Source organism: Bos indicus, chromosome X (genome assembly GCF_029378745.1).
Source record: "Bos indicus isolate NIAB-ARS_2022 breed Sahiwal x Tharparkar chromosome X, NIAB-ARS_B.indTharparkar_mat_pri_1.0, whole genome shotgun sequence".
Lineage (NCBI taxonomy): Eukaryota > Metazoa > Chordata > Mammalia > Artiodactyla > Bovidae > Bos > Bos indicus.
Genome location: NC_091789.1, coordinates 42,897,951 through 42,917,996, shown reverse-complemented (window position 1 = coordinate 42,917,996; position 20,046 = coordinate 42,897,951). Strand labels below are relative to the sequence as shown.

General features: G+C 35.6%; 1 protein-coding gene across 5 annotated transcripts in view; it reads right to left on the bottom strand.

Annotated features, from left to right (window-relative positions):
• PCDH11X (protocadherin 11 X-linked) overlaps positions 1–20,046 on the bottom strand; it is a 999,015-nt gene that overhangs the window by 293,191 nt on the left and 685,778 nt on the right. For all 5 annotated transcript variants that reach the window (XM_070784431.1, XM_070784432.1, XM_070784433.1 and 2 more), the window contains one exon: positions 15,692–15,890. In XM_070784431.1, coding sequence (XP_070640532.1) covers positions 15,692–15,890 — 199 coding nt within the window. The remainder of the gene's footprint in view (positions 1–15,691; positions 15,891–20,046) is intronic.

The window sequence follows — 20,046 nt, the reverse complement described above, 5'->3', positions numbered from 1 at the left end:
GAGCTTTTTTGTGCAGTCTTCTGTGTATTCTTGCCACCTTTTCTCAATCTCTTCTACTTCTTTTAGGTCCTTGCCATTTTTGTCCACTATTGTGCCTATCTTTGCATGAAATGTTCCTTTGGTACCTCTAATTTTCTTAAAGAGAACTTTGCTAGTCCCAATGTGGTTCCCAGACTAGCATGATGGCCATCACCTGAGGGCTTGTTAGAAATGCAGAAACTCAGTTTCCCACACCAGACTACTGTGTCTACATTTTAGCAAGATTTCTAGGTGGTGTGTGTACTCATAAACTTTGTGAGAATATGCATTACCACAGGAAAAAATCCTGTAAAATGTTTTAACTGTATATGTACATATACTCAGATACCTGTGCACACACTCTTTTAATGCTTTACTGTGAGACAGCTGTTATCATTGCCATTTTAATGATGAGAAAAAATGAGGCATGAGGATCTTAAATGTCTTGCCAATGTTATATCACTAGTGAGTTGCAGGACTGAAAGTCTAACTAAGCAGTCTGGCCCTTCCCATTAGAATCGTTCTCTTCACAATTCATTATTTAATCTTACATATTACAACAGCAACTAGGCTCACTTATAGACATGAGACTAACACAGAAATAGGAGAAGATAAAACATATCTGCACTTTATCTTAATGTATTTTTTTCATCTTCTGAGAGTTAAAATTCTTCAATTTTGGAAAAAAACAAACAAACTAAACCTATCTGGGAGTGGGCAAACAAAGAAAATCAATGTCTTTTAAAATCAATGTATCTTAAGGTCTTAGCTTGAATATGCTCCAATATTTATTTCTTTTTGCAAAACTAGTACTGCTGAAGCAGCTCAGAAAACTCAGTTTAAAATGTATAATTAATTTTACCTATGCATTGGTCTTTCACACTCTGTCCTGAAAGCAATTTGCTATTTTTCCTATATTGAGTGATAAAGTACAGACAGATTTACTTCATACTATTGGGTATTACAGAATCTTTCTAGGTGAAAGTTCTTTGTGTGTGTGTGTGTGTGTGTGTGTGTGTTTTACTTAGCCACAGTTTATATCCTTTGAAACTCTGAGGGGATATTTCAAAGAGTTACATGGGTATTGAATTGGGTTCACTGTACTCAAGATCTTTCCTCATGATATTTGGATTTCAGGTATTATATTTTAGAAGCTAAGCTGTTCTGCAAAAAGTAATGGTTAGTTCTTTCAGAAGGGAAGTCTTATGGTAAAATATGATGGTATTTTTAATTGGAATTTTAATATTTGGACTTAATTCTGGTTGAATTCCAATACTCCAATTTTATACTTGAATAAAAACAGATGTTTACACGAAGTTTTTGATATACACTGCTTTCCTGTCCAATTCAGCTCAGAATCAAAGCTGAGAGGAGAGGACAGAACATTAAAAAACATTAATATTGCAAGTTTGCAGTAGTTCTAAACATGTAAAAGTACCTTTTATAGAAAATGAACTCTAGGGAAACAAACAAACAAACAAAAAATTAAACAGAAACAGCTGAATAAAAAGCATGATGACTGAACAATTGAAAAGGCCTTTGGTGCATTCATAGTCCAAAAACATCTCTGATGAGTACCACATTCTTGTAACTAGAGTCTGAATTAAGCAAAGAATCCCTGAATTTCTTGTTAATATTTAACTTAGCCTTAAATAAATGCACTGGTCACAACAAACACCCTCTTCCAACATCACAAGAAAAGACATGGACATCACCAGATGGTCAACACCGAAATCAGATTTATTATATTCTTTGCAGCCAAAGATGGAGAAGCTCTATACAGTCCACAAAAACAAGACCAGGAGTGGACTGTGGCTCAGATCATGAACTCCTTATTGCCAAATTCAGACTTAAATTGAAGAAAGTAGGGAAAACCACTAGACCATTCAGGTATGACCTAAATCAAATCCCTTATGATTATACAGTGGAAGTGAGAAATAGATTTAAGGGCCTAGATCTGACAGATAGAGTGCCTGATGAACTATGGAATGAGGTTCATGACATTGTATAGGAGACAGGGATCAAGACCATCCCCATGGAAAAGAAATGCAAAAAAGCAAAATGGCTATCTGGGGAGGCCTTACAAATAGCTGTGAAAAGAAGAGAAGGGAAAAGCAAAGGAGAAAAGGAAAGATATAAGCATCGGATGCAGAGTTCCAAAGAATAGCAAGAAGAGATAAGAAAGCCTTCCTCAGTGATCAATGCAAAGAAATAGAGGAAAACAACAGAATGGGAAAGACTAGAGATCTCTTCAAGAAAATTGGAGATACCGAGGGAACATTTCATGCAAAGATGGGCTCGATAAAGGACAGAAATGGTATAGACTTTTTAATGGCTGAGTAATACTCCATTGTGTATATGTACCACAGCTTTCTTATCCATTCATCTGCTGATGGACATCTAGGTTGCTTCCATGTCCTGGCTATTATAAACAGTGCTGCAATGAACATTGGGGTATACGTGTCTCTTTCCCTTCTGGTTTCCTCAGTGTGTATTCATTTGAATCAGTTCTAATGAGGTGGATGAAACTGGAGCCTATTATACAGAGTGAAGTAAGCCAGAAGGAAAAACACCAATACAGTATACTAACGCATATATATGGAATTTAGAAAGATGATAACAATAACCCTGTGTTTGAGACAGCAAAAGAGACACTGATGCATGGAACAGTCTTATGGACTCTGTGGGAGAGGGAGAGGGTGGGAAGATTTGGGAGAATGGCATTGAAACCTGTAAAATATCATGTATGCAACGAGATGCCAGTCCAGGTTCAATGCACGATACTGGATGCTTGGTGCTAGTGCACTGGGACGACCCAGAGGGATGCTATGGGGAGGGAGGAGGGAAGAAGGTTCAGGATGGGGAGCACATGTATACCTGTGATGGATTCATTTTGATATTTGGCAAAACTAATACAATTATGTAAAGTTTAAAAATAAAATTAAAAAAAAAGAAATGGTATAGACTTAACAGAAGCAGAAGATATTAAGAAGATGTGACAAGAATACACAGAACTGTACAAAAAAGATCTTCATGACCCAGAAAATAACAAAGGTGTGATCAGTCACCTAGAGCCAGACATCCTGGAATGTGAAGTCAAGTGGGCCTTAGAAAGCATCACTACGAACAAAGCTAGTAGAGGTGATGGAATTCCAGTTGAGCTATTTCAAATCCTGAAAGATGATGCTGTGAAAGTGCTGCACTAAATATACCAGCAAATTTGGAAAACTCAGCAGTGGCCACAGGACTGGAAAGGGGCAGTTTTTATTCCAATCCCAAAGAAAGGCAATGCCAAAGAATGCTCAAACTACCACACAATTGCATGCATTTCACATGCTAGTAAAGTAATGCTCAAAATTCTCCAAGCCAGGCTTCAGTAATATGTGAACCATGAATTTCCTGATCTTCAAGCTGGTTTTAGCAAAGGCAGAGGAACCAGAGATCAAATTGCCAACATCCGCTGGATCATGGAAAAAGCAAAAGAGTTCCAGAAAAACATTTATTTCTGCTTTATTGACTATGCCAAAGCCTTTGACTGTGTGGATAACAATAAACTGTGGAAACTCTGAAAGAGATGGGAATACCAGAACACCTGACCTGCTTCTTGAGAAATCTGTATGCAGGTCAGGAAGCAACAGTTAGAACTGGACGTGGAACAACAGACTGGTTCCAAATAGGAAAAGGAGTACGTCAAGGCTGTATATTGTCACCCTGCTTATTTAACTTATATGCAGAGTACATCATGAGAAATGCTGGACTGGAAGAAGCACAAGCTGGAATCAAGATTGCCGGGAGAAATACCAATAACCTCAGATATGCAGATGACACCACCCTTGTGGCAGAAAGTGAAGAGGAACTAAAAAGCCTCTTGATGAAAGTGAAAGAGGAGAGTGAAAAAGTTGGCTTAAAGCTCAACATTCAGAAGACAAAAATCATGGCATCCGGTCCCATCACTTCATGGGAAATACATGGGGAAACAGTGGAAACAGTGTCAGACTTTACTTTTCTGGGCTCCAAAATCACTGCAGCTGGTGCCTGCAGCCATGAAATTAAAAGACTCTTACTCTTTGGAAGGAAAGTTATGACCAACCTAGATAGCATATTCAAAAACAGAGACATTACTTTGCCAACAAAGGTCTGTCTAGTCAAGGCTATGGTTTTTCCTGTGGTCATGTATGGATGTGAGAGTTGGACCGTGAAAAAGGCTGAGTGCCGAAGAATTGAGAAGACTCTTGAGAGTCCCTTGGACTACAAGGAGATCCAACCAGTCCATTCTGAAGGAGATCAGCCCTGGGATTTCTTTGAAAGAAATGACGCTAAAGCTGAGACTCCAGTACTTTGGCCACCTCATGCGAAGAGTTGACTCATTGGAAAAGATGCTGATGGTGGGAGGGATTCGGGGCAGGAGGAGAAGGGGATGACAGAGGATGAGATGGCTGGATGGCATCACTGACTCGATGGACGTGAGTCTGAGTGGACTCCGTGAGTTGGTGATGGACAGGGAGGCCTGGCGTGCTGTGATTCATGGGGTCACAAAGAGTCGGACACGACTGAGCCACTGAACAGAACTGAACTGAACTGAAAGATTAACTTGCTGCACTCTTTAAAAAGACTTAGATATGTATACACCTCTGTAAAATTTGTTCCAACTTCAAATCAAAATCAAGAAGTATTTATGTATTATGAGGATACACATTTTACAGAGATAAGTAGGGTGTAGTTAAATAGAGCTATCACTTAGGAACGAATTGTTTAATTCAGTTCTGGATTAATTTATATACATAGATCTACAAAGAAGTTAATCTAATCTGATCTGACCCCAGTCCTGGAAAACTAGGCTATTAAAACAAAAATGATAGTGTGCCTACGAGCCTATGATAATGTGCCTAGATCACTAACGAGCCAAAGAATAGAAGTAGAATCTTCAATAAAACAAGTTAAATCATAATTTGTGTGTGTGTGTGTGTGTATACTTGATTAGATAACTTTGAGCTGTAAAAACACTGCTATTTGTGAGACTAAAATGTATTTTTCTCAAAATATCTTTTTAAATTGCAACATGACTTTCTCAATCCCAAGACTTAACTTCTATGTCATCAACCTAGTATAAATAAAAACAAAGTCACTTCCTAGCTAAGACAAACTCCTTCACAAAATTAAAAAGTTTGAGCAAAGTGCAGCTGTTTTTATTTCCTAAAAGTTATGCTGCTTTATCTTTAGTTCAAGTCATCACCCATAAAAGACTGTTGCGATTTTTCCAAACATTTTACTACATGGCACACTACTAACTCAATGGACTTGAGTCTATCAAAATCATTTCTCTGTTAATTATAACTTCAGCATTCTGCTACAAAATTGAAGTTGGATAGAATGACAGGAATTGCAGAATAGAGAAAGATTTGTTTCCAGCAGAAAGGAAGAATATGTTCATATATTCATCCTGTATTTCAATCCCTTGAAGTTCTTTTTATGTACTTTTCACCATGTTCAGAGGAAATTAACCTTCAAAAATTCATTTTAATACAAATTTTCCCTCTGTGTAGTACACACACATACACACATGCACACAATAAAAAATGTATGTATATTAGATATTCATAGTAAAGATTAGATAGCTTTTATGATACAGTAATCATTAACATTCAGCATATTTACAATTTCCCCTATGAAACTTTCCCTGGTTAGCACAAATAGTAATTTTGGAAATTATCTGTCTATATTGCTCAGTTGCCTTTAAGTTGTCTAAAATGCTAAATGGGAACCGTTTAAAATTTTTTAATACAGGGCCTTGTCACATATATAAAAAAATGTTCCATATGGATATATTATAACATTCCCCTTGATGAATGGTAAATATTTAAATTTTATACTTGTCTATTCTCAAAAAAATACTTCATTTAAATTACAAAATGTAGCTGCTTACCAACATAAGTGACTCTTCTAGTTTAGAACTTGATAAACCTTAAATCTTGGTTTAACATTAAGCTATCGATCAAAAGGTTTAAATCTCGGTTCTCCCATTTGCCTAATGAGGGAGTTGGACTAAATGGTCTTAAGGTCCCTTAGAGCTCTGAAATTCAAAGACTATATAAATGGCAACATCTGAACATGTACATTTTGCTATTTTAATAGATACAAAACTATGACCATAGAAGAGGAATTAGGGATCAGTATAATCCTCTGATTTTATAGCTAAGGAAAAAAAGACACAATAAGGTTAAAAGGCCTGTCCAAGGCCACATTGCTAATTAATTGCAGCACCTGAGTTAGAACCCTGTAGTATGCAAAATGATGGCATAAATGAGATTATCTGCTGTGGTCTGTGGTAAAAATATTTCATTACTAGTAATTACAAAATGAAGTATTATAATAGAACTATTAGTCAATACCCAAATTTTTAAAAAGTATGATTTACATGGAATACCTCAAAGTAATATTTCAAATCATCTCTTTTCTCATTGCTTCTGAGAGCTATACCCATAATAGGAGAAGTTTCTAAGGAAAAAAAAGAAACTTATAAAGGCTAATTTCATATATATTACTTAGAAGAACTTTTGAATGTAACCTATAAATTATTCCAATGTAAGAAAGATAAAAATAAGCTGTCAGATGATCATGTGCTTTATTTTTATTTTAGTGGAACTGAGACAATAATTACTATGATTATTGATTAAAATAGGGAAAAAACTGATTCAGCAAACACTGTCACTTCTATTCTATTCTCTATTTGGAATCTTCAGTATTCAATGAAGATGCAAATAAACAAATTGCAGAAATCATGGTAAGACAGATTGTCTATAATTATTCATTATTTAGTGATTTCCTTGATATACTCACTAGTTGTTGAGTGTTCTATTGACACAATCAGTTATGACAGTTGCAATTTACTGTACAATTTAAAGTGTCATGGGGCAAAATATACTGCTATAACGCTTCTCATTTATTAAAATGTATAAATTATTTTAAGACAAGATATTGGCTCGTGCCTAAAATTAAATAGTTCATGTCCCCTAAGAGTTTCATCCTGCATGACTGATTGTATTATCTTTCAAAAAACTACATAAAGAACAAATTGGCATACATTCTTCTCTTATAGGCTAAGTAAAGTGAGAAGCGGGGCATAAAGTAAGTAGAATAAAGACAGAAGAAGGTCATGAAACATACTGCCTCATGGCTTATAAATAATAGAAATATACATGTCAAATTAACTTTGTTATATAGTATAGGTAGGCGAATAAAAATTTAGATGCAGAGGATGGCTTTTTGTGAAGAGAAGACCACCTATTCTCTGTCACTAAAGGCGATTTTTTAAGCTTACTGACATTCCAGACCTTACAGCATTGGCTTTCAAATGGCAGCTTGTGCCAAGCTCCTAGTACTTGTCATTTTCAAACAGAAAAGACATGATAAGAGATTGCTTTACTTAGAATGGCCTGCTATTGATTGATAAACCTCCATCTAATCCATATTAGATTTAAGATACTAACGATATACTCATCTTAGAGGCTGTTAGGCAAATGGAATCCTGTAAATGTCTTCAAGTTTCCAACTTTAGGATTTACTTTTCATTTTTATCCATGACTTGTGAATTTTTTTTTTTTTTTGGATTATCTCTAGTATAAATCCTTCATTGCCATTACAAAGCCTAGATATTTTGATTGGCTTGTAAGGTGGTTGCGATTCCTGCATAGAAAAGTTGGGTATGATAGGATGGTATAGTAAGTTTTGTTTCACCCACTTTCTTATTATGATATATATTTTAACTTTCCTAAGTTTGAATTAAAAAAATTGGGTTTTCAAAAGCATGTCAGTTTAAGTGATACAATTAATAATTCCACTAGATCATTGTTCATATCTGCCTAAACTCATTTAGTATACAAACTGCTATCAAGTAAACCTTATTCTTTCCCAAGCAATGGCAGATAGCTGAATTCTTGGGTGGAATCATTCTTTCTAATCTATTTCTATACACTGTTATTTATATAACACACCAGGGACTAAAATAAGCTGGAAGTCACAAACAGTATTCATGACTGCAATGATTTTCCTGTAAGAATGCATAAAAGTGACTTTTATATTATTGTTAGCTTAAAAATTTTTACTCTCTGAAGAATTTTTTTTCAATAGATAGGTAAAACTAAAGCTGTTGTCGATTGGCAACACAATGAAAATTATCAGGCATTTGTCTTTCTTACACTTTCAGAATCCAGGAACATTGAGTTTAGTCCATTTCTTCAAGTGGGACAAAACTAACAATTGATATTTGATAATGCAGCCATGAAATTAAAAGAGGCTTACTCCTTGGAAGGAAAGTTATGACCAATCTAGATAGCATATTGAAAAGCAGGGACATTACTTTGCCAACAAAGGTCTGTCTAGTCAAGGCTATGGTTTTTCCAGTGGTCATGTATGGATGTGAGAGTTAGACTGTGAGGAACACTGAGCGTCAAAGAATTGATGCTTTTGAAATGTGGTGTTGGAGAAGACTCTTGAGAGTCCCTTGGACTTCAAGGAGATCCAACCAGTCCATTCTGAAGGAGATCAGCCCTGGGATTTCTTTGGAAGGAATCATGCTAAAGCTGAAACTCCAGTACTTTGGCCACCTCATGCCAAGTGTTGACTCATTGGAAAAGACTGATGCTGGGAGGGATTGGGGGCAGGAGGAAAAGGGGATGACAGAGGATCAGATGGCTGGATGGCATTACTGACTCGATGGACGTGAGTCTGAGTGACCTCCGGGTGTTGGTGATGGACAGGGAGGCCTGGCGTGCTGCGATTCATGGGGTCTCAAAGAGTCGGACACGACTGAGCGACTGAACTGAACAGAATGTACTCCTTAGAAACACTGATTGATTTACCTTTCAAAATCTGTGACTTCAGATTTGTTGAGCTAATTCAAATTATTTATTTATTATACTTTTCCCTTCCTGGACTGACACTAGTATACAGGCTAAGAATGAACACAGTTTTAGGAAACTCTTCATATACGTAGCCAGCTGAAATAGAATTCGCCTAGGTGGATAATTAACCTTTAAAAAGAGTGTAACTTTGCTTTCTTAGTTTGAATGCATTTTCTATTTGTTCACATTACAACATTAACTTAATTATTTCATTCACTTTTATTCTTGTTATGATATGGAAATTAATGTGTGACTTTGTTCAAAAATGCATTTAAAAATATTGGAGGACTTATGAAGTCAAATTTCCTGGGTATTTGGCAACAAGAAAAAGTATCTAATTAAAATTTATATGAGTAATATTTGCTAAATTGTAGATTTAGATGATTTTTTCTGACAAATTCTGGAAAAGCAATGGCTACTGTCCCCTTAAATATATAAACCAGTTATTGTTCTTCTTTCTATTTATAACAAACTGAATTTTTCAGATGAGTAATTAACACAGTGCTAGCATATCAAATTTGCCTGAAAGAATATATGGATAGTTTTATTTTGCCTTTAGTTGTCTGACTCCTAATGTTCTTAATTATGAAGGGCGGAGTTTTAATGGTCCATTATTAGGTGAGCTTTTTAAAGTTACCATTTTTTTTTTTTACCAATTTCTACATTTAGAATTAGATATTCAACTAATCAAACATTCAATTAATAATTACTGTGGTGTTATTCATGTCAACAGTCTCTGCAGAACAAGACAAAATTTTGCATTCCTCTGAGTAGTATTCTAGTCAATCAAATTCTTCTGTGTCAATTAATTATATTACTTGTAGAGGATCAATCAAAATGTGTTCCAGGGAATGATTAATTACTTCAATTTTTTGTGAACTAACTAGTACCATGTTAAGAGTGCTAAGTAAACCTGATCCAGTGAAAGAAAAATGAAAGTCATAGAGATGTTTCAACCTGAGATATACTCTGGTAGGGAAATTTATCTTTTTTTTTTTAATTAATGAAAAATATATTCCTCTTTATTTTAATGTAGAATTTCTTTTGGAGTAGGCAATGGCACCCCACTCCAGTACTCTTGCCTGGAAAATCCATGGACAGAGGAGCCTAGTAGGCTGCAGTCCCTGGGGTCGCTAAGAGTCGGACACGACTGAGCGACTTCACTTTCACTTTTCTCTTTCATGCATTGGAGAAGGAAATGGCAACTCATTCCAGTATTCTTGCCTGGAGAATCCCAGGGACGGTGGAGCCTGGTGGGCTGCCGTCTATGCGGTCGCACAGAGTCGGACACAGCTGAAGCGACTTAGCAGCAGCAGCAGCAGCAGCAGCAGCAGAATTTCTTTAGCTCTAAATGTTCTTGGAATTATATATATATATATATTTTTTTTCTTTTGCATGACAGATAGGAGAAAGGAGAGCATTATAAAGCACTTTTTTTTAACTGATAAAATTTTACACATATTTTGTTACTTTAAATCCAAATTTTTGACAATAGACCAAAATTTTCAGGTAGAGAGACTTCATGTGTGAAATGACCACATAAAATAAAAGGCTTTAAAAAATGCAGATGACATAACTTTTGCAATTGAAAATCATAAAAATGTGGAAATCTTTTTTTTCCCTTTATTTAGGAGGATTTTTTTTTTCAGAAAATGAACTGTTACAACTGGTAAACTGAAGACTGAAGAATATCTTTAGTAACATTTTTTTCACTATTTCTTCCAAAGAAACATGGATGTTTTCTATGATCAGTTAAACTATAACATACCAGCAGATCATTAGACATTTGGAAGTATTAATTGTTAATCTTTTCATTCCAGCTCACCCATAGTGAGAGAGTAGCAAAACATCCTCTATTTAAGGGCAAAACACACACACACACATTCACACACACACACATGTTGGCTACATGTGTATGAACCACTCAGGAATATCTAAAGTTTAACATGATAGACCTTCATTAATATTTCCATGTGTCTCAGAACTTATTCTAAATTATAATATCAGAACAATGCTTTACAAAAGAATGTCAGAAAGTATTTTTAAGTCTTCTCTTCATAAATTATATTTTACCTGATGCTACTTGCAAATAAATATATATTCAATATATGAACATAAAGTGAAAATGAAAGTGTTACTTGCTCAGTCGTGTCTCTTTGTGACCACATGGACTGTAGCCCAACAGGCTCCTCTGTCCATAGAATTTTCCAGGCAAGAATACTGGAGTGGTTAGCCATTTCCTTCTCCAGGAGATCTTCCTGACCAAGGGATCAAACCCAGGTATCCTGCATTGCAGGCAGATTCTTTATCATCTGAGCCACCAAGGAAACCATATGAAATAGTGAAGTGAAAGTCACTCAGTCATGTCCAACACTTTGCAACCTCATGGACTATATGTCTTTGGAATTCTCCAGGCCAGAATACTGGATTGGGTAGCCTTTCCCTTCTCGAGAGGATCTTCCCAACCCAGGGATTGAAGCCAGGTCTCCCACATTGCAGGCAGATTCTTTACCAGCTGAGCCACAAGGGAAGCCCTATGAACATAGGGCCATATGTAATCTAGTGTGTTTAAAGTAGTCCCAAGAAGATCACACTGTCCTCAAGTCTCTTAATGCTATATCTTGACATATACAATTCTCAGCAATATATGGTCATATTCTGTTGTCTACTATGGCCATGGTCTTGTAAGTCTCCACAAGATTATTTGAAAATGAAAAGATATAATCTGTCACAGTATTCACAGTAACCCAGAAGCAACTAATAATACTTTATATAGGCTGGATTTTTGTTTGCTTATATTTTTACTAATTAGCTAACTTCAAAGAGCAGGGTCTATTTGGTGGGGTTATGATGAGAGAAAAGCTCTGTGACATTGGCTGTCAGCCAAGGAAGAAAAAACTTCATAGAGTGTCATTAAGCAACTCTCATACCAAAAGCTAAAGTCAGGAAATAGCAATTGTGAAATTTAAAAACTAAAAAACCTTCAAGTGGAATGAGACAGAATATTTTATTAAACTTGTCTCCTGAAAGAGAAATGATTGGACTGAGTCTTCTTGTTCCTTTTTTATCTTAAAAAGGGAAATTAAGGGGACAGTCCTAAGATGGTGGGCGAATAGGATGGGGAGACCACTTTCTCCCCCACAAATTCACCAAAAGATCATTTGAATGCTGAGCAACTTCCAAAAAACAACTTCTGAAAACTGGCAGAGGACACCAGGCACCCAGAAAGGCAGCCCATTGTCTTTGAAAGGCGGTAGGACAAAATATAAAAGACAAAAAGAGAAACAAAGGAGTTAGGTATGGAGACCTGTCCCAGGCAGGGAGTCGTGAAGGAGGAGAAGTTTCCAAACACCAGGAAACCCTCTTACAGGCGGGTCTGTGGGGAGTTTTGGAATCTCAGAGGGCAACATAACCAGGAGGGAAGAAAAAAAAAAAAAAAAACATAATTAGTGCCTAAGGGCAACTCCCAACAGAAAAGTAGCCCAGACACTATTATGCACTATTTCAGAGCTATAGAGCTTCTTTTTGAAAGTACCTTATCATCTGTATTAGCCTAAAGAGACGATTTTGCTATGACCAATTTTATCATCAGCTGTTTTTTTCCCTTAAATCAAAGCAAAACATACATGTATATGCTAAAAATCTCACTAGTATGCCATATTAAGATAATAAAGTTCATTTAAAGTGAAATATGCTTCTGCACTTATATTATGGTCCTTTATTGTCCAAAATGGACAACATTCTCTTAGAACATGATTTAGAGGGAAGTTTCTGTTTCATTGGTAGACTAGGTAGCTAATATGACTCATAGCAAAAATAGATTTTAAACATTAAATCATAAATATTGTCACACTTATACAGAAATGAGTTTATTTTTAATTATCTATACCCATTACATAGCTTATTAAAATAATAGGTAGCAAAAATATATTATTTGCAGTATCATTATTATTGCATATAGCCATTTCAATTTTAAAATAAAGCATAATAAATTACTTCACTGACTTAAATTTTCCATTGCTTAATCCTGTACAGTAAATGTGAACAAAATATTTAGTAGTCAAAATTATTATAGTGTCAATATGATCAAAGAAGAGAAATGTTTAATCCCTGGTAATAACAAGCTTTAAAAATAAAGCTCTCAAGTATGTCAGTTCATAGATTTTTACTAACACTTACACTCTTTTTTTTTTTTTTAAAGTATGGTTGATTTACAGTATTATATCAGTTTCAGGTATATACTTGTACTCTACTAATAAAATCAATCCCTGCAAATAACTCTTCATTGAAATGTTTTTAAACAACTGCCTATTAATATGTATAATTGAGATAAATACAGCTGTGCTTAATTTTAAATGTCTTATAAAAAATTCTAACCCATACCAATGTGGTATGCTCCTTTAACTATCAATAATATAAAATCTTAGTCTTATTCAGCTTGAAAATGTTTTTCAGAGTTAGGTCCACATTGTGGATGCTTCCTCTGAGTTTACTCTTTAATGATTGGTATACAATCTTCTAAGAAAAGTGTTTAGTAATGCATGTAATATGCAAAAGAGTCAGTTCTATTTTATAAAAATGATGCTTATTTCATCTATATACTTCTGTTACAAGGTAGTGGTAGGTTTACAGTTAAAGCAGTAGTCTATGAAGTAATAAAGAACAGCCTTTGCTTAATGCATATTTGTTACATATGATTATATTCTTATTAGAAATTGACTCTGAGTTCATTATAGCAGAAGATACAGTCACAGCCATGTATTTCCTCCAGAAGTCATTATGTCATGTTACACATAAATAAATGAAAGGTAGATTGGCATTGTATATTACAGAAGAAGTTTTCATCCTTTGAATGCTGATAAATTGTTTTAAGCATAAAATTGAATATAGAGATAGATGTTTAGTACTTTCTGAATTTTGTGTCTAAAAAGTCTCTAAAATGTTCATATTAAAAACATCTTTAATAGTCAGTGTCTACTTTTGTTGGAGCTTCCCTGGTGGCTCATACAGTAAAGAGTATGCCTGCAATGCAGGAGACTGGGATTTAATCCCTGGGTCTGGAAGATCCCCTTGAGAAGGAAATGGCAACCCACTTACGTATTCTTTCCTAGAAAATTCCATGGATGGAGGAGTCTGGTGGGCTACAGTCTATTTTTGTAGTGCAAAAAAGTCTGATATGCTGTCACTGGTTCCTAGTATGTATGTTTAGTCTTAGATTATATCCTGATGTTTAACCAATAATTTCCTTTTTTTTTTTTTAGTTTAGAAAATATGGATTAAAACACAATGATGGGGAGACCATTTTGTTCTCAAAACTAGAGGTTTACTTAGATTATATATCCATACAATCCATAATGTTCAAAATTGTAGGAGACAGGAAGAATAAAAGAAAAGCAGGCCCCAGCAAAGGCCACAAAAGAGATTTATAATTATGGATAAACTGGATACTATAAGGCATGAGACGCTTGGAACAAGTCCAGAAGGAACAGTTCATAGTCTTGAAAACAAAATATGATCCTGGGGTTGGAAAACTGACACCAGACTGTTTTTCAATTAGAGTCTCAGAGTCACATGTTTTACGTATCTGGTGGAAATCTATAGATAAGAATATTAGTCTGAGTTACTGATTTGTTATTGATTACTTTTTTTTAGTTGCTCAGTGGTTAATGATCACTTTGTTCTTTGGTCCTGAAGGCCACATGAGTTATAGCTTAACTCCCCGCATATTCTTGTCTTAATGGCTGAAAGTATAATAAAGCTAGCTTGGATTCAGTTTTGGCACCTTCACCTTAGAGAGGTGTTGGTCCCCTGATCCTCTCTTTTCACTGAATTCTTGTGTCTTCTTTCTCATTCTCTCACTATATCATGCTTTTGGAAACCCTGCTTGTTGAGCCGGTCTAAAAAAAAATACCTTTCAAAATTTCTATTTAATGTTTATTTATCTTATATGTTACTTGGTCTCTTTTTTCTTCTTTCTCCATCACGTATATGGTATACTTTTTTTGTACCTATACAGCTTTATGTATATAAAACATACTGAGGCAAATTATAATTCTGCAAATACAAGAATCTCCTGAGATATGTATAATCTTACAAAATTTTGTATTTCCCAAAACTATGAAAACATAGGGATTTTCAAGATACATGTTTAAGATAATTTAATGAACTTCATGATCCTTTATAAGAGTTCAACATTTCTGAACTGTGTGAAATATAGCCTTTAATGCCTTCAATCTGAAGACCAAATCTGAACATCTTTCTAAACAGTAATGTGGCATAAGGCATGTGGTTTCAATACATTATTGAAAACCTCAGACCAGTTTTTCTGCCTTGGAGTCAGGATCACTCATTTCCTCAAAAGAATTAATTGTTTATGATTCTTATCATTATTAAAATTTAAAAATTAAATTTAGAAAATACTTTATATGAATTATAAAATTATTTATGTACACAAATAAATAAAAATAAAGTGGCTGGTTTTATATATATATACACACACACATGCAGATATACGCATAGGTAAATAGAAAATTCTATCTATGCCTAGACAATATGACTATTAGATTTCATAGCAAATTTCAAAGTAGATATGATCACATATTTCAAAAATTATAAACTGCTGCATATATGCCTTCCACCTAATTTTGTATTGCTACCTTTTAAAAATGTGTTACTAACACATTTAAATTGGCTGATGTTATTATGGTTCCAGTTGTTTTACTTGCAAACACAATAAGCCTTTTAACTTCAGGACTCGGGAGTTATCAACTTACTGGATTCAGGATCAGAGTTGCCATCCCCTTCAGTGCGGTTGTTGTTTGCAGCATGGTCAAAGTACTCCTCCTGAGGATAGCCAAGGGGCAGAGCATGGGATGTGCTGGAAAGGCTGCCTGCATCATGGTCTCCCAGTCCACCATCACTGCTGCTTTCTTGAGAGCCTTCTGGTAGGTGAAACGTGACACGCCGCTGGGACTAAAAGGAAGACAGAAAATTACAGGGTTTCAGCTATGATCTGAATAATTCCTTAATGCATCCAATTTAGAAAATGTATTATTTCAGCTGTCTAGTGAAGTCACATTAACATTATCTTGAGTTGTGAACAATTTCAGGCTTTTGTAGACAGTTCTGTCTGTGTTCAAACCTTTTTCACCTGGCAGCAGAATTGCTTTCATTATATTTTTAAACAGGGCTTATCCAGTTACAGGATAAAAGTCAACTTGTTCTAAAGCTAGAGGCTGTCACCCATGTAGAAACTCAAGCACATTGGAAATTTTGATAGTCATTTGAACATGGATTTATTTAATTATAATTTGACAAGATTTCATTTTTTGAACAATAAGCCTGAATGGATATAACAAAATTTCATTGCTGTTTCTGTGAGATTCTGTCTGGCTGAAACAGTAAATAATAATAAAAATTTATTCAATCATGTAGACTTACAAATTAAAATTACAAACCATCTTTTCAAAGAGTCTTAGGGGATATATTTTGATTTGGAATTTATTTAAATTGATTCTACACTCTAAAAATAAAAATAATTACATGGTATGAATAACAGGTGATAATTATAAAAGCAAACTATAGGTAGCATCTCTGATGGTAAATATAGCAGAATATTAAAAACATACACATGCCAACATATAAAGATGAAGCATTTGGTTCATGACATCCAGTAGTGTAATAACTTCACCAGATGTAGCAGTGATTTTGTTTGCAGCATTGCTATATGTAGTAGTTACTCTCCAAAGATAGCCCTGACAATAAACTTCACCTCTTAGCTTTCAAATCCTTATGGAGTCCTCTACCACAATGAATATGGATAAGTCCTATGTAACCAAACTTCCTAGCTTCTGCCTTGCTCTCTCAGAATACTCATTCAAGAAAATCAGCTGAATTGAAAGAAGTCTGACTAATGGGAGACTGCCATACCATGAGGAAGTTCAAGCTGCCCATGTGGAAACAAAGGTTGTAAATAAAATACCCAGAGAGACAAAGCAGCTCCAGCCACTCAAGTTCAGGTGCCAAATATATATATGAAGAATCCATTCTGGACTTTTTAGTTTATGGCCTCATTTGAACCATTCATCCCAGCCATCTCCAGATATTTGAGCCACATGTTTGAGATACCAATCATTGTGAAGCAGAGATAGCAATCTCTGCTGTGTACCACCTAAATTCCTGACCTAAAAAATGTCAAGTACAACTGGTTTTTGTTTTATGCTCCAAAGATCAGGGGCAATTTGTTATGTAACAATAGATTAACCAAAACATTTAATTACTAGTAGCATGAAAGATGCAATTTAGAGCTAATTATTTAAGAAATGTATGCATCTCAAAGGGTACATGTAATCAGGTAGTAGGAATTCCCATGAAGTAATGCATATACTTTCACAAGTTCAGGCTTGATATTCAACCATTTCTTCAGATGCTGATATTGCTATAGACTATAGGCTTGTTCCCTTTCAAAAGTCACACGTTAAAAACTAATTCCCAGCATAATTGCATTTGGAGGTGGGATCTTCGCAAAGTGATTAGGTTATGATGATGAAGCCCTCATTAATGGGATTAGTGTACTTATAAAACCAACCCTAGATACCTCCCTCTCCCCTTCTTCCATGTGAGGATACAGTGAGGTAATTTTTTCAGTCCAGCAAAGCTGCATTTGACTATTCTCTAACAAGCCAAAAGCTCATTTAGTTATAGATTAAATTGCATTTAATTCCAAAAATTATTTATAGTTGTTAACATATTTCAGTTACTTCAAGTAAAATATAAGCATTTATGTTCATAAACCATTTTTAAAAGGCAAGACCTGGAAAAACAGGATTTTAAAAAGCTTGCAACTTTATACTGTAGACATTTATCTACAATTAGTTATTGTATATAATTTAATGTCAAAATAATACTTAAGACATAAATTAAAAAGTCACTGTATATAAAATAAGCCAGTTTAGCATGAGACTAATTTACAGCTAGTGGTGCTAGTGGAAAAGAACCCACGTCCCAATGCAGGAGATGAGAGAGACGTGGGTTTGATCCCTGGGTCAGGAAGATCCCCTGGAAGAAGGCATGGCAACCCACTCCAGTGTTCTTGCCTGGAGAATCCAATGGACTGAGGAGCTTGGTGGTGATTACAGTACATAGGGTCTCAAAGAGTCGGACACAACTGAATCACTTAACATGCATATATCACCATAATTCATAACTGTTAAGAGATATTTCAATTTTCTATTAAGACCGGGCCATATATTTCAAGTATGTCTTATATTTCAAGTTTTTCATTTAACTTTTAAAAGCATTAGACCTATGTAATATAATTTATAAAGGAAAATAATTACTGCTGACAAAATAAATGAATCTAGAGCTTTAATATGCATTAGTTAAGCATGGAGTCATAATGTTTAGTCACTAAGTCATGTTCAACTCTTGTGAAACCAGTACTCTAGCCCACCAGGTTTATCTGTCCATGGAATTTACCAAGCAATAATACAGAGTGGGTTGCCATTTCCTTCTCCAGGAGATCTTCCTAACCCAGGGATTGAACTTAAGTCTCCTTCATTGGTAAGTGGATTATTTACCACTGAGCTACCAGGGAACCCCATGGAGTCATATACCCTAACATAATTAAAAATGTGTCAGCTACAAATTGTCACTTCCCTGTCAACTACAAATTGGCCCTTGCCAAGAGCATTTGTCAAAAAATGAACAACCACCACAAAGGCATTTGACATCTGCCTCTGCGGAGATTGAACCTGTGCTGCTTCAGCTGTGGACCTTCAATACCCCCTGGGTGTAGAGTGAGGCACTCTGTGCTCCAGGAAATCTGGTGGAAGAGGTCTTTAGGTAGTTAGATATTTTCAGGAATTGATTTTATGATCCCAATCCTTGTTGCTGTTGTTGAGTCACTCAGTCATGTCTGACTCTTTACCATCCCATGGACTGTAGCATGCCAGGGTTCCCTGTCCTTCAACATGCCCTGAAGCTTGCTCAAACTCATGTCCATTGAGTTGGTGATGCCATCCAACCATCTCATCCACTGTCATCCCTGTCTCCTCTGCCTTCAATCTTTCCCAGTACCAGGGTCTTTTCTAATGAGTTAGCTCTTCACATCAGATGGCCAAAGCATTGGAGCTTCATCTCAGCATCAGTCCTTCCAATGAATATTCACAACTAATTTCCTTTAGAATTGACTGATTTGATCTCTTTACAGTCCAAGGGACTCTCAGGAGTCTCCTCCAGCACCACAGTGCAAAAGCATCAATTCTTCACTGCTCAGCCTTCATAATGGTCCAACTCTCACATCCATACATGACTTCTGGAAAAACCATAGTTTGACTAGATGGACCTTTGTCAATAATGTAATGTGTCTGCTTTTTATCATGCTGTCTAGGTTTGTCATAGCTTCCCTTTCAAGGAGCAAGTGCCTTCTAACTTCATGTTTGCAGTCATCATCTGCAGTAATTTTGGAGCCCAAGAAAATAAAGCCTGTCACCGTTTCCATTGTTTCCACATCTATTTGCCATGAAGTGAAGGGACCAGATGCCACGATCTTCATTTGTTGAATGTTGAGATTTAAGCCAGCTTTTCATTCTCCTCTTTCACCTTCACCAAGAGGATCTTTAGTTCCTCTTCAATTTCTACCCTAAGGATGGTGCCATCTGCATATCTGAGGTTATTGATATTTCTCCCAGCAATCTTGATTCCAGCTTGTGCTTTGTCAAGCCCACCAGTTCCCATGATATACTCGGCATACAAGTTAAATAAGCAGAGTCACAATATATAGCCTTGACGTACTCCTTTCCAAATTTTGAACCAGTAGGTTGTTCCATGTCTGGTTCTAGGTGTTGCTTCTTGACCTGCATACAGGTTTCACAGCAGGCAGGTAAGGTGGTCTGGTTTTCCCATCACTGTAAGAATTTTCCAGTTTGTTGTGATCCACATTGTGAGGTCAAGAAGCAACATATGCATATCAAGAAGCAACAGTTAGAACTGGACATGGAATAACAGACTGATTCCAAATCAGGAAAGGAGTACATCAAGGCTGTATATTGTCACCCTGCTTGTTTAACTTGTATGCAGAGGACATCATGTGAAATGCCAGACTGGATGAAGCACTAGCTGGAATCAA